The sequence below is a fragment of the Microplitis mediator genome, chromosome 4 (genome assembly GCF_029852145.1).
Source record: "Microplitis mediator isolate UGA2020A chromosome 4, iyMicMedi2.1, whole genome shotgun sequence".
NCBI lineage: Eukaryota > Metazoa > Arthropoda > Insecta > Hymenoptera > Braconidae > Microplitis > Microplitis mediator.
The window spans coordinates 654,231-668,161 of NC_079972.1; the positions used below are offsets into that span (position 1 = coordinate 654,231).

Here is a 13,931-nt window from a genome sequence, read left to right on the forward strand (position 1 = left end):
GTCGAGTCTCCCTCCTCTACTTTTTAGATTCAAGTGAATTTCTAATTGGTCATTTACATCAATTAATAACAAATTGCCTGCGCGTTAGATCAAAAAACGCTCTAAGACTTTTCGTTGTGAGATTGAATCCTCTTTTCACCCTTAATTTATGTCTGTTACTTTTGGGACACCCTGTATAAGTGATCAATAGACTCAGGGTGCTCTACACGCACGCCAGCCGGCCGGCCGGGTGATTTACAACCACGCGGTCCAGTTATACTTTATACGTTAATACTCTATTACATAATAACCAACTCTCTTATAACAATTTACTCAGTCAACTCAATTAAACTAAATGTAACTCAACAAATTCTGTGCAATTACCAAAGAGTACATCTGTACATGCCTGTGATAATGAAATAAAATCGTCCATATATTTTTATAGCAGCAATATCTTTTACCATTCGTCAATTCCAGGAACTGTTTTAGTGATGATATCTATTGATAGTTTTAAATGCTAAAAAAACAAAACGATTTCTTCAGGCATCTATTTTTAGAGAATGTTTTTAACTTTACTAAGCCAGCCATGGTAGGACTCTGGAATGATAACATTGGGCCAGACCTGGTTGCCAGACCTGGCCCTGACTTTTTTGCCAGACCTTGCCCATGACTCGAGGAAACGAATAAATTTAATTAAAAAAAAATTTTATTATTATTAACCTCGTAGAATTTATGATCATTAACGCTTAAACTATCTAAAGGAGGTAAATTCTGCTGGGCACCGGGCGCGAACTGCCGTCCTTCTGATTACTAGGCCCGAACGGTAGCTACTGGACGAACCTACCAATGTTGAACTGATACATTTATATAATCTACTTATTAAACCATAGGTATAGCCAAACTTAGGTAATTCTATCTTGGCCCAAGTCTGGCTTGCCATTGAATGGCCAAGACAGGGGAACTTTGGCTCAAGCCTGGGTAATCATTGTAACGGCCAAGGCTAGCTTACCCAGTCTTGGCCCGAGCTCGGGTAATCATTGGGATGGCCAGGACTGAGTACCCAATCTTGAGCCAAGCATGGGCCAATATAGATGTGCCACTAGCTAGGTTCCCCAGTGCTGGGCCAAGTAGGGCCCTGTCGTTCAACTCTGGCAGCTCCTGCATGGGATACCCTTTGTTCGCGAAAATCTCAATGCTCATTTATTGCCTGCTCTATTAAGTAGATGCTATTTTTTCAAATTGTTCGTATTACGATTAATTTGTTTAATTCAAATTTCAAACTTTTTAAAATATTCAATTAAAACTTCGGACTATTCATTCTTTTGAACTGTTCGATTCAATTTTTCAATCGAATAATAGTATATTACACACCAAGAAAAGAAAGTAAGACATTCCAACCCGCGTGTATACCGTGAAAAATTCCTCAACTGTAAAAAACACGACGCACGGTGTTAAATTTTTGGCTGTGTTAGTTGGAACGATCACATTTGAATCCTTTGTTACTTGTAATGAGTAATTTTTTCAATTGAAAATACTTGACATTACATTTTTTTATTGGTTCAGTCATTAATTTTTTTTTCTTTAATCATTATTAAAGAAAATTAGATTATCATTTTCTGAAGTTAGTGTTGAATTATTTGATTTGAATATCAAAAACAGTTATTGGGTTATTTTCAACTATAGATAATATGATCGAATAATGTATGAGTTTTGAGCTGATGACACTGAATAGTGTGAAAGATAACACTCACACCGTGTTAAAAGTACACCTCTTGATGATTCACACCGTAAAAATTTCACACCGAGGTCACCGTGTATAGTCCTCGCGGACTATTTTCACATCAAAAATTTTTTACAGTGTATGATAACCCGAGTCAAGGTGACGGTGGCTAATACGCGGATGGGGACGTCCTACCTTCCTCCGTGGTGTGTATACAATTTTTTACTAGATCTATACCTGAAAGTTTAACCCCGATTTTCCAAAATGAAATTTTTATCAGATCTTGACGTTTCAAGGTCCTGGGAAGCAATTTTATTTTCAATGGGCGCTAAAGGATGGTCGTGTGGGTGTGTGTAACTCTCTGTAACTTTTTAACTATTTAACCAATTTAAATAATTCCTGTGAAAATCGAACCTGTGTAGAAAAATTTTTATTCATAATGAATTTAGATCTAAATTTCATCACGAAACTCAGATCGTGACACAAATATGACTTTCATCATGAATTTGTATCAACAGTTTTAATCACGACAAAATTATGACTCAGTCAAATTTTTATCCAATTAATCCGAAGTTTATTCACTAAATTAATTTCCCAATCGAAACTGATTTACGTTAATCGAGTACTTGATAGAAGAAATTTATTGGTAATTTCTGAGTCGATAAATTTGACAAATGGTTTAATTCAGTAAAAATTCAGTCAAGTTTCTATCGAAGTCATCCCAAGTCAAATTCGAAGACGTAATAAATTAATTTTATAATTGGTACTGATTTACTAGACGAAAAGTTGGAGTAAATTCATGATGAAAGTCATACTTGTGTCACGATCTGAGTTTCGTCATGAAATTCAAATCTAAATTCATTAGGAACAAAATTTTTCTTACACGGGAAAGAACTTGTCAGCCATTTGCTATATCTCTTGTAAATTATGGTGAGTAATAAAAATTTTATCAAAAGTTTTTTTTTCGATCGCAAAATTTCCTATCAAATTTTTTTCAGTTCGTTTCAACAAGTTATGAGATATAAAATCATAGACATATAACTTGTTTACGTGCTTTCTAAATAGAAAAATAGCATCAGAAAACGCAACTGTCACGTGCAAATATCATGAGCCTATACTCCAGAGAATCACTATTCTGCTGTCTTTTATCGAAATTCTGAAACTTTTTATGAAAAAAGAAATGCTCGATCTATTCAGCACACCTTACTATAAACACATCTCAAGTGGAAAGATAAAAAAATTTTTAGAATAAACATCAATTCCGCAAATACTTAGTTTTATCTCAAGTTTTCTGTTATGTTCAAGTCTTTACCACATAAAACATCGAGGAAAAATTCTAATCGACTCAAAAAAAATATAAAGCAGATTAGAAGTACAAATTAAAATTATCAATTAAAATCCCGGTTTTACTATTTCAAGTACTCAAGAACTTAAATCAGTTTAAAATTTTACTATATACGATATTTATCCGCTTAGTTTTTCTCCTTTACCTCTTTCTCAACGGCTTACGCTCGAAACGGTTATTCCATATTCGGCTCAACCCTACTAGACTTCGTTTCGCAACATTTTCGCTTCTTAAATTCACCGCTAATACATCTTTTTGCTACTACACGGAAAGAAAATTATGGAAAGTTTTGCTATGCATTATGGGAATGGTTCCCATGATGGTATGAGAATAGTACCTATACTACTATAGGGATGGTTCCCATAATATATGGGAACCATCCCCATAATAGTATGAGAATAGTTCCCATACCATTATGGGAACGGTTCCCATAATATTATGGGAACCATTACCATATCATTATGGGAACCATTCCCATAATGGTATGAGAATCATTCTTATACTATTATGGGAATGGTTCCCATATTGGTAGAGGAACTATTCCTATAATATTATGGGAACTATTCCCATAATGTTATGGGAACCATCCCTATAATATCATAAAATTTTTTTTTTGCACAATAGTGTAGAAATTTCCCAAAATTTGAATTTTCTTGAATGTTTTCTGCTGACAAAAAATTCTTGTTAAAAATTTTAATGTTTTTTTGCCAAATACGATTTTTTTTTTCAATGTTTGAATTTTTGTTTTTATGTTTAATAATATTTCCGTGTATTGTAGAAGTGATTACCACACTTCTTTAAATTAATTTTTTCATGATAATATGGGAACCATTCCCATAATATTATAGGAATGGTTCCTATAATAGTATGGGAACTATTCCCATAATATTATGGGAATGATTCCCATAATGGTATACGAACCATTCCAATTTCATTATGGGAATCATTCCCATAATATTATGGGAATAGTTCCCATACTATTATAGGAACCATTCCCATAATATTATGGGAATGGTTCCTATAATTTATGGGAATGGATCCTATAAATTATAGGAACCGTTCCCATAAATTATAGGAATGATTCCCATAATATTATAGAAAGTATTCCTATAAATTATAGGAACCATTCCTATTATTATAGGAACCATTCCTATAATTATAGGAACCGCTCCCATAATTTATGGTCGTAATTCCTATGATGGTATAGGAAAAAATTTCACAAAATTATGGGAACCGCTGCCATAATTTTCTTTCCGTGTACATACTGTAAAAATACAAAAACTAACTCACTAATTCACGTGGTATACTCAAGTTCATCTAAAGAAATTTATAGCATGGCTGTGGAAACAATGGGCACAAACTTGTGTAGTATGATACCGTGAGTCATGAATTAAAAACTTTTACGGATACAACTACAAGCATCTTGTCTTGGTATTAAACTTACTCATATTGTGATTATCCTTTTTCTGACGATCTTTCGCAAGGGCATGAATTTCTGCGTCAGTAAGTAACAATGGTTCCGGTTTTATTTGTAAATCTGGTAAACTAGTTGTATGACTTCCGGTGTGACCATCTTTCAAGGATCCATTCTCAAATGATAAGATGTCATCTAAAAGATCTTCTGCCTAATTAACAAAAAGATAAATCGTTATAAAAAAATCTTTAAAACATATTTGTTACTAAAACGGAATTATAAATTTTGCCATGCTGTCAATTGTCGGTTGTACAATATATCAAATTGAAAAAATGTAAACTTATTTGTATCAAGGATGATAAATACATTAAAGAACGAGAATATTGAATTTGGCATAAACAATCTCTAATTTTGAAAATCGATTTAATTATTAAATCTCATTAGAGACAATTTCATCTGATCAGATATAGCCGATAAAAGGGAGGGAGGGGCAAAACAGGGGTACCCTCAAAATTTTATGAAAAAAGTTCGCTTTCAAAAGGGTTTTTAAACATTCTAAAATCACTTTTTTAAATATCGCGTGACGAGTGCCAAAAGGGCGTACTACAGCAGTTAGATTGGCTTATGCTAAAAGGGTGTACAACAAAAATCGATAGCTTTCGAAATATCTAAAAAAAAAAAACGAAACAAACAAATTTTTTTTTTTCGTATTTCTTAGATATCTCAGAGTCTAAATGATCTAAAATTTTGTGGAAATCTAAGTTCAGAAGAAATCTTTCGAATGCCGCAAGAACTATCTAAATCGGTTCATTCACTAAAAAGATGTGAGAGATTTACATCCAAACACACACCCATATACACAAATACAGACATCTCTCTGAAAATGTTAGAATAGCATCTTAACACCTTCAAACGTCGACATTTGATGAAAACTCGATTTTTGAAAATCGGGGTGAAACCAATATCTTCCCGAATTTTCAGAAAGTCGTTGATTTTCTTAGCGGGTACACTGTAAAAAATTCGCGGAGTGAATGCGGATTAAATCCGGAGTGAATGCGAAGTGAATGAATTTTTAATTATTCACTCCCCTCGGAGTGAAATTCACTCCGCAGGGGAGTTTTCGCGGAGTAGATAATTTTTTATTAATTTAATCCCTCCGGAGTGAAATTATGGACGGGCCAAACTGGGAGTCGAATCCAGACCATGTCGGTTACACATCGAGTGCTCTTCCAGTTGAGCTATCCGAGCCTATGCTATTTTCCATTCAATTTATTAAAATCCACTGAGCCACACTATCCATCATACAAAAGCATTTTTTTTTCATTTTCTAGCTGAGAATATGTTTGACAGGCGGTTAGAAACGAAATTTTTATACGCTCTTTTGGCCTTAGACCACAAAATTTTCAAGTTTAGAATATGTTCGCAAAGTGATTGGCAAAAAAAAAGAATTTTTTTCGCCTTTTTGGCATTTGTCACGCGATATAATAGTTCTACGTAAAAATATTTAATTATTCGAAAATTATTGCGCGTACTCAATCAGCACATGTTATTATAATTATATTAGTTAATTAATTCATACTATTATGACCAATAATACCACTCTTAGAATTTTATTTTATTTTTAATAATTATTTTTTATGTTGTGGTCAAACAGTGGAATAGATAGTCAAATAAAAAAGTGGAGAGGGTAGTTTGTGGCAACCCGCTGATCTAAATAGTACATTACACACTAAGGGAGAAAAGTACACGGAAAAAACAGTTCTGTAAAAATGACAGAAAAGTCTGTAAAATTTACAGATGTTTATCTGTCAATTGAATTATGTAATTTTTACAGAACCAAAAATGTAATTTTTACATTGTGAGGCTGTAAGTGACATAGTGAAGTTGTGGAATTCACAGAAGTATTTATGTAAAAAATACAAAGCAAGTTATGCAAATACACTGTAAAAAATCCAGAGTTTTGTGTGCGAGTGTGTGTTTGCGTACATGTGTGTGTTTGCGTGCATGTGTGTGTTTAAGTGTGTACACACGCACATTTGCACACACCCACACATTTGCACACGCGCACACACATTTGCACACACTCACACATTCGCACACATTTGCAGACACGCACACATTCGCACACACGCACACATTTGTACACATTTGCACACATTTGCACACACGCACGCACACACACGCACAAATTTGCACACACGCACGCAAACACACACTCGCACACAAAACTCCGGAACTCCGAGTGGCGGAGTGAATTCGGATTTAATTTCAATTCGAATTCACTCCAGATTCACTCCGGATTTTTTACAGTGTACTCATGTAGATTTTACATAAACTCTAAGTAAATATTACATAAAGTAATATTGTATAATCTACAGAAAAAATATGTAATTTTTGCAGAATATTATCTGTTAATATTACATTATGTTATTTATAAAAATAACATTTATGACTTTGTCAAAATAACATATTTTATCTGTAAATTTTACAAATAATGTCATCAGTAAATTTTACAGATTTTTTTCTGTAACTTTTACAGAACTGTTTTTTCCGTGTAGGACATTCCAACCTATGTGTAGGGGAGGGTGGGGCAGAGCGGCCCCCATGGGGCAGAGCGGCCCCCCTGAAATTTTGACCAAAAAAAAAATTTTTTTTTTTTCGACTAATTACTATAAATCCGATAGGTTTGCGCATTTTTACCCCTACGCATGACATTTGGGGCAAAATGGACAAGCCCAAAATTTTGAAAAAGTGATTTTTTCATATTTTTATCGTCAAATTAAAAAAAAATTATTATAATTCCACATTTCTAGCCCTACGCATAACACCTGGGGCAAAATGGACCAGCCGAAACTTCCGAAAAAATTATTTTTTCATATTTTTCGGCCGTTTCTCTATGTAAGAGGCAAATTTAGTCACTAAAAATTTATAAAAATTAAATTTTTTTTTTTAGTTGATAAATTTTTGAAATAAAGTAAAATTATAGAATTGATTTTTTTTTATTAAATAACAATTCGTAATTAAGGTAATCGAGAGTGAACGATTTTTTACGCTTTAAAAAATTTTTTTCGAGTAATATAAAACCAAAAATAGTTGTCAACAGAAAGAAATACATTCTTAATGATGAAAACAATTTAAAAAAAAAAAAAACGAAAAAAAAAATTTTTTTTATCACTTTTTGAAGGGGGGCCGCTCTGCCCCACAAAAAAAAAAAATTTTTTCAGAATTTTGGCAAAATGTCCATAAATTTGTTCGAAATAGGACAAAAGTAAAGTGATCGTATGGTTGAAAGCCACAAAAAATAATAATTGGCTTAGGGGGGCCGCTCTGCCCCACCCTCCCCTATAATTGCGTGCCGCTTTCAAAGCCTAAGGCGAGGGCAGTAAACACGTGGATTGGTACGTCTTACCTTTCTTCGTGGTGTGTATACTATTTATTACCAGGGCGAAAAATGGACCTATCTTTGATTTGTCTTAGAAAATCAAAGAGACTACACTCGAAGAGTAAAAAATTCATCAGGGACTGAACAAATGGATAATAGCTTGTTCACAATTAAATAGTTACAAATGAAGCGACCCCTTTTTCGATTGTTAAGAGAAAATCTCGATACGAACTATTCACCAGCACAGAAAAATGGTGCCAGAGGGGACTTCTCACGTTCGGCTTAGGTACGCAATTACGCACGTGGGTATAAATATCCTACTTTCCTCACTGAGTGCATAATATACTATTGACATAACGGATCAAAAATAGTTCAAAACTTTTAAATCGACTCAGAAATAGAACATGAGTCCAAGAAAAACTCGATCAAACTAAAAGTCAATCAAATTTTTTCACTCTGATATATTTTCGAACTGATTTTTGGATCGATTACTTTATTAAATATATTTTATTAGTTCATGGATTTAGATAAAGTGCACTTTGTAATATAAAGGTAATTGTTGATTATTTTTAACAGTTGCATAGGAATAAAATAAGATGGAATATCGGCTCTATAATTCAGAAACAATGTCATTGAATTTTAGTCAATAAAAGAACTATGTTGATCACATATGATAATAATGCATAAGCAGAATTGTTATGCTCGTAACGTTCTCCAGTCGATAGAGACGGGGATGCGAGGGATAAACAGTTACGTAAACAAGTGTTATGTAAACACCAATAATAAGCACGACTTGTCCCAGTAGAATGCATAAAGTAATCGCATCCATTGCGTATAGATACAGGACTACAACATGCTGTGTATTCATTATAGGAAGAAAACATACCCAAGGGAACGAAGTTACAAGCGTGTACATGTGACTATAGATATTCCATACGAAAAAGACACAACGACATTGAAATTTTAATGATAGATGTGATGAAATTCTAACAACAGCAAGAATAAAATAGTTTGTGCAAACCAACTACATTTCGCAAATTGTTCAATCTAAATAATACGAATTTTTAATTTTGACTGAGTTTTGGGAATATTTCTATCCGAAGATTTTTGAGAAAAAAAACCTTTGATTGCTTTATTCCTAAATTATTGTGAAACCAAATAAAGACTTAGGGGAGACCGGGGCAAGACGGCCCACCTAAGCCGGTTATTATTATTTGTGGCTTTTAACCATCAAGTCGATTTACTCTTGTCCAACTTGAACTCAATTCACCAAAATTTTGGTGAAGCTCCTGAAAAAAAATTTTTTTTTTTTGGGGCAAGACGGCCCCCCTCCGAAAAAAAATGAAAAAAAAAATTTTTTTTTTTAATTATAAAAAAAATTTCCCGCGTAACAAATGTTTATATTTTTCTCTTTAACAACTGTATTTACTTTAATATTACTCGAAATAACTTTTTTTGATATAATACGAGTCATTTTTTCACTTCTGTAGAAAAAAATTGAGTGTTTTAATTTTTTTCCACTTTAATAGTTAATGTTGTTAATTCTATAAATATAGTATTGATACACTTAACAAATATCAGAACTTTAGATACACGTATCGGGCTAAAAATGAGTAAATAGTCTAAATTTGTGATAATCAAAAGAAAACAAGAAAAAAAAATTTTTGGTTAATTTTTGAGGTGGGCCTTCTTGCCCCAGGTGGGCCGTCTTGCCCCGGTCTCCCCTAATTCCGTAAAATGAATTTTGAAGCTCGTTTAAAAAACTTTTATTTCTTTTATTGAACTTATTTTTTCAACAATTTTTAACTTCCTGCTAAGAAAATTGGAAATTTTCAAAAAAAAGGGAAGATATTGGTTTCGGTCCGATTTTTGAAAATCGAGTTTTTATCAGATCTCGACGTTCTGAGATCCTGTGAAGCTATTTTAAGTCTATTCAGAGTAATGCCTGAGTGCCTGTGTGTATGTGTGCGTGTGTGTGTCTGAGTGTAGGGGGTGGGTGGATATGTGTGTATGTAAATTTTTATTGTCCTACATCTCTGGAACGAATTAAACGATTTGAACGTCCTTGGCGGCAATCTAAAGGTATTACCAAGACTTACAATTGATTAGATTTTTTAGGCGATTAGTTAAATAGTTTAAGATGTATACGAAAAATAAAAAGAATAAAAAAAATTTGTTTTGGTTATTGTTGCAGATTTCGACCGGTTTCGTTGGACAAAAATTATTTCTTCCGTATAATGTATTTTCTTCCGGTCCAAAAGTTTTTTGAACTTGAAGTTACAAATAGTAACGTTTTTGAACTCTCTGAGCTAGGTTTTGAGTTTGTCCTGCACGGTAAACCATTTTTCAGATTTTTTTTCGAATTTTTGTGGAATGTATGTAAGCTATCTATATCTTTTAAACCAATTGACCGATAAGACTCGTTCTTGCGGCAATTGAAAGAGCTTTTCAGCCGTCGTCGTTTTTGTAAATTTCAAATCATTCAATCAAATAGATTCTGAGATAAATATTTTCGATTTGTTGAATTGTTTAAGTTTAATACAAGATATAACTTTTTTTGAGCTTCAGGATCTCGGAAACAGCGAAAAGTTTTGGGGCTGGCTCTCAGGATCAACCGGTTTCCAGATACTTTTTTTTTTTTTTTTTTTTAGAAATTACCAATATTGTTAGAGATGAAGGGCAGGTGAATACGCGGTTGACATAAATATTGAAAATCACAGAATTTATTAAAAACTTTTATAATTGACATCCAGTCATATCAGGGGTCTGTTAGCATCTTATTACCAAGTTTGAACTGCGTTTATATCCCAAGAACTAATATATCCCGTGAAAAAATAATTTTATGAAAGCTTATAAAATTCATAAAATTTTATTATATTTTATATATTTTTTTGTGAAACTGTTAAAAGTTATTTTGCTCCAGCACAAATAATTTAGTTATATCTTTAAAAATCTATAGTGTAATGTATGAATAAGGTTAAATAATATATTATACCAAGAATATATATAATATTCAATCATGACATCGCGGGCTTATAATTTCTTCAATTTCTTTTTGGTATCTTAATAAATATACTACCTATTCTTACGTGATAATATACGTAGGTCAGCGCAATGGATAGCAGTAAAAACTTAGAATCGGAAAAACCCGGGTTCGAGCCCAGCCAGTCGTCGGATTTTTTTCATCAAGAACAAACATTAATCAGTCCGTCCAACTGATGCTCCTAATCCATTAGATCACATACAGAATTTAATTGAAGTTTTCTATTTTTGTTCCACAATCTAATATTTTTATAAAATTCGTAGAAGCACTGTATACATTTAGTAGAATCACTGTATAAACGTCGTAGACACACTGTATAAACTCTATGAAATCTCAGTCTAAATATTATGAACAGTATTCACGAATACGCCGTATGCATACGGTATTTAAACAGCAGTGTGAAAGCCACGAAGGAATGCAAAACCTAGATAATTCTAATATTTGTAAAATAATAGCAAATTTATCAAATCGTAACCGTATAGAAGTCTCTGATTTTCTAACTTAATATTTGAACCTATGTGATATTTAGGTTTTTGCAAAAAGTCGTCAAAATATAAACTGAAAAAAAGATTTATTTGAGCCGACTAAGATTTTTTTGAGCCCACCCGCATGAAAAAAACTTATACTCTGAAATTATATCAGATAATATAATATTTATTATATTATAGTATAATTTAGAATATAAATAATTATATATTTAAAAATAACTACTTTTTTGCCGTTTTCAATATAAAATTTTATATTTTAAAAGTATATCAATATAATATATAATTTTATATTTTGGTATATATTATCATTATAAAAACTCCATATAATATTAGATTATATAAAAAAAATATATGTCATTATATAGTGTCAATTTATAGGTTTATATATATTATGATTTTATAATTCAAATTATATTATTAACAGTACAATATAATATATAATGCTCGTATATAAGCTTGTATATATTAAAAGATATACATCCTTTCAAGTTCGATCTACATACTTAATTTACTCGAATAAAATATATTCTTATTGATACTCACAATCATCGACAAACTAAAAGTCTTTATTTTTCATATTTTATTTTATATTTTTAGATATATAATGTATTATATAATACAATATACAATTCAATATCTTGAGATTCTCCAACGTCAATTATATAAAAAAATATATTTAACAATATAATATTTAATATATAAAAAAATATATTCTATTATATATCATTCCAATATATGTAAATTTATAATGAATTTTATAAGTTAAAAATTATATTTTATAATTATATTACATATTATAAAAATATGTATATATTTTTTTATAATTTAAATTATAAATCAAAGTATAACTTTGAATTTATATAAATTTTATATTTTATTATACATACATTTTTGCCGTTTTATAAAATTATATATTTACGGTATATTTTTTTATATATAATCAAAATATATGTTATTTTCATGCGGGCAAGATATCGTATATTTGGATATAGCCAAATAAATATTTAATTGTGAGAAAGATATAATATATTTGAGTAGTTTAATTGCGCGAAATAAGTGATTTATTTGTGGTAAAGAAATGATCCAATTGCTACAAAAAATAAGGGCTTCCAATATATGTATAGTACCGCCAATCTTTAGGTTGTTTGTCACAAATTTAGTATCTTTACTACAAATATATCAACTACTTACCACAAATAAATGATATACTTCCGTCAAATTATAAAATTATTTGAATCAACTGTCATATTTTGTTGTACCAAATATATTTATTTATCATTAAGAAATATTTTAAAAAAGCCACAAATACACTGTAAAAAATCCGGAGTGAATTCGGAGAGAAATTAAATCCAAATTCACTCCGCATTCACTCCGTCACTCGGAGTTCCGGAGTTTTGAAAAAAATCACTCCGCATGCGGAGTGAATTGGGAGTTTTTTTAGCGGAGTGATTGCGGAGTGACGCGGATTTTATTTCACTCCTAATTCGCTCCGGTCTGGAGTTTTAATACTTAAATAAATTTATATTAATTTATATGAAACTGCTAAACAATATATGTGTGTGTGTGTGTGCGAGTGTGTGTTTATGTGCATGTGTGTGTTTGAGTGTGTGCAGGTGTTTGTGTGCGTATGTGCGAATGTGTGCTTATGTGTGTTCGGATGTGTACAAATATCTGCGTGTGTGTTCGCGTGTGTGCAAATGTGTGTGTGTGCAAACGTGTGCATGTGTGCAAATGTGTGTGTGTGTGTGTGTGTGTGCAAATGTGGGCGTGTGTGTACAAACGTGTGCATGTGTGCAAATGTGTGTGTGTGTGTGTGTGCAAATGTGTGCGTGTGTGCAAATGTGTGCAGGAATGCATATGTGCAAATGTGTGTGTGTGCAAATGTGTGTGTGTGCGTGTGTGCAAATGTGGGCGTGTGTGTACAAATGTGTGTGTGTGTGTGTGTGTGTGTGTGTGTGTGTGTGTGTGTGTGTGTGTGTGTGTGTGTGTGTGTGTGTGTGTGTGTGCAAATGTGTGCGTGCATGTGTGTGCGAGTGCGCGTGTGTGTCTAAATATGTGTTCGCGTATGTGTGTGCGTATCAGCTGATGAATTATGTAATATGCGAGTTTTTACTTCGATTTCATTGAGTAGAGTTATTTTTTATAAATAATACTTACACAACTCCGCTCCGTGAATTTCACTCCGGAGGGATTAAATTAATAAAAAATTATCTACTCCGCAAAAACTCCCCTGCGGAGTGAATTTCACTCCGAGGGGAGTGAATAATTAAAAATTCATTCACTCCGGATTTAATCCGCATTCACTCCGCGAATTTTTTACAGTGTAAATTGATTTATTTGGGACAAATATTACTTTTTTTCAGTGTAAATGGATTCTACACCGTATCGTTGCCGGATAGAATATTGCCGCCGGATGTCTCATAACGAGTGTGATTAATTAAGTTGTCATTACTATGATCTTCACATTATTTTCTGCGCTTATTGTAGATGAGTACGCGCCAATTACATTGTTCTGCTTGTTGCGCAATTATGAAATGCTTTTCATTTCCTGTTATACTAA

At 32.2% G+C, this 13,931-nt stretch overlaps 1 protein-coding gene across 4 annotated transcripts in view; it reads right to left on the reverse strand.

Moving 5' to 3' along the window:
* Positions 1-13,931, reverse strand: part of LOC130666344 (microphthalmia-associated transcription factor) — a 142,172-nt gene that overhangs the window by 21,395 nt on the left and 106,846 nt on the right. For all 4 annotated transcript variants that reach the window (XM_057467224.1, XM_057467222.1, XM_057467223.1 and 1 more), the window contains exon 4: positions 4,489-4,669. In XM_057467224.1, the coding sequence (XP_057323207.1) occupies positions 4,489-4,669 (181 nt within the window). The remainder of the gene's footprint in view (positions 1-4,488; positions 4,670-13,931) is intronic.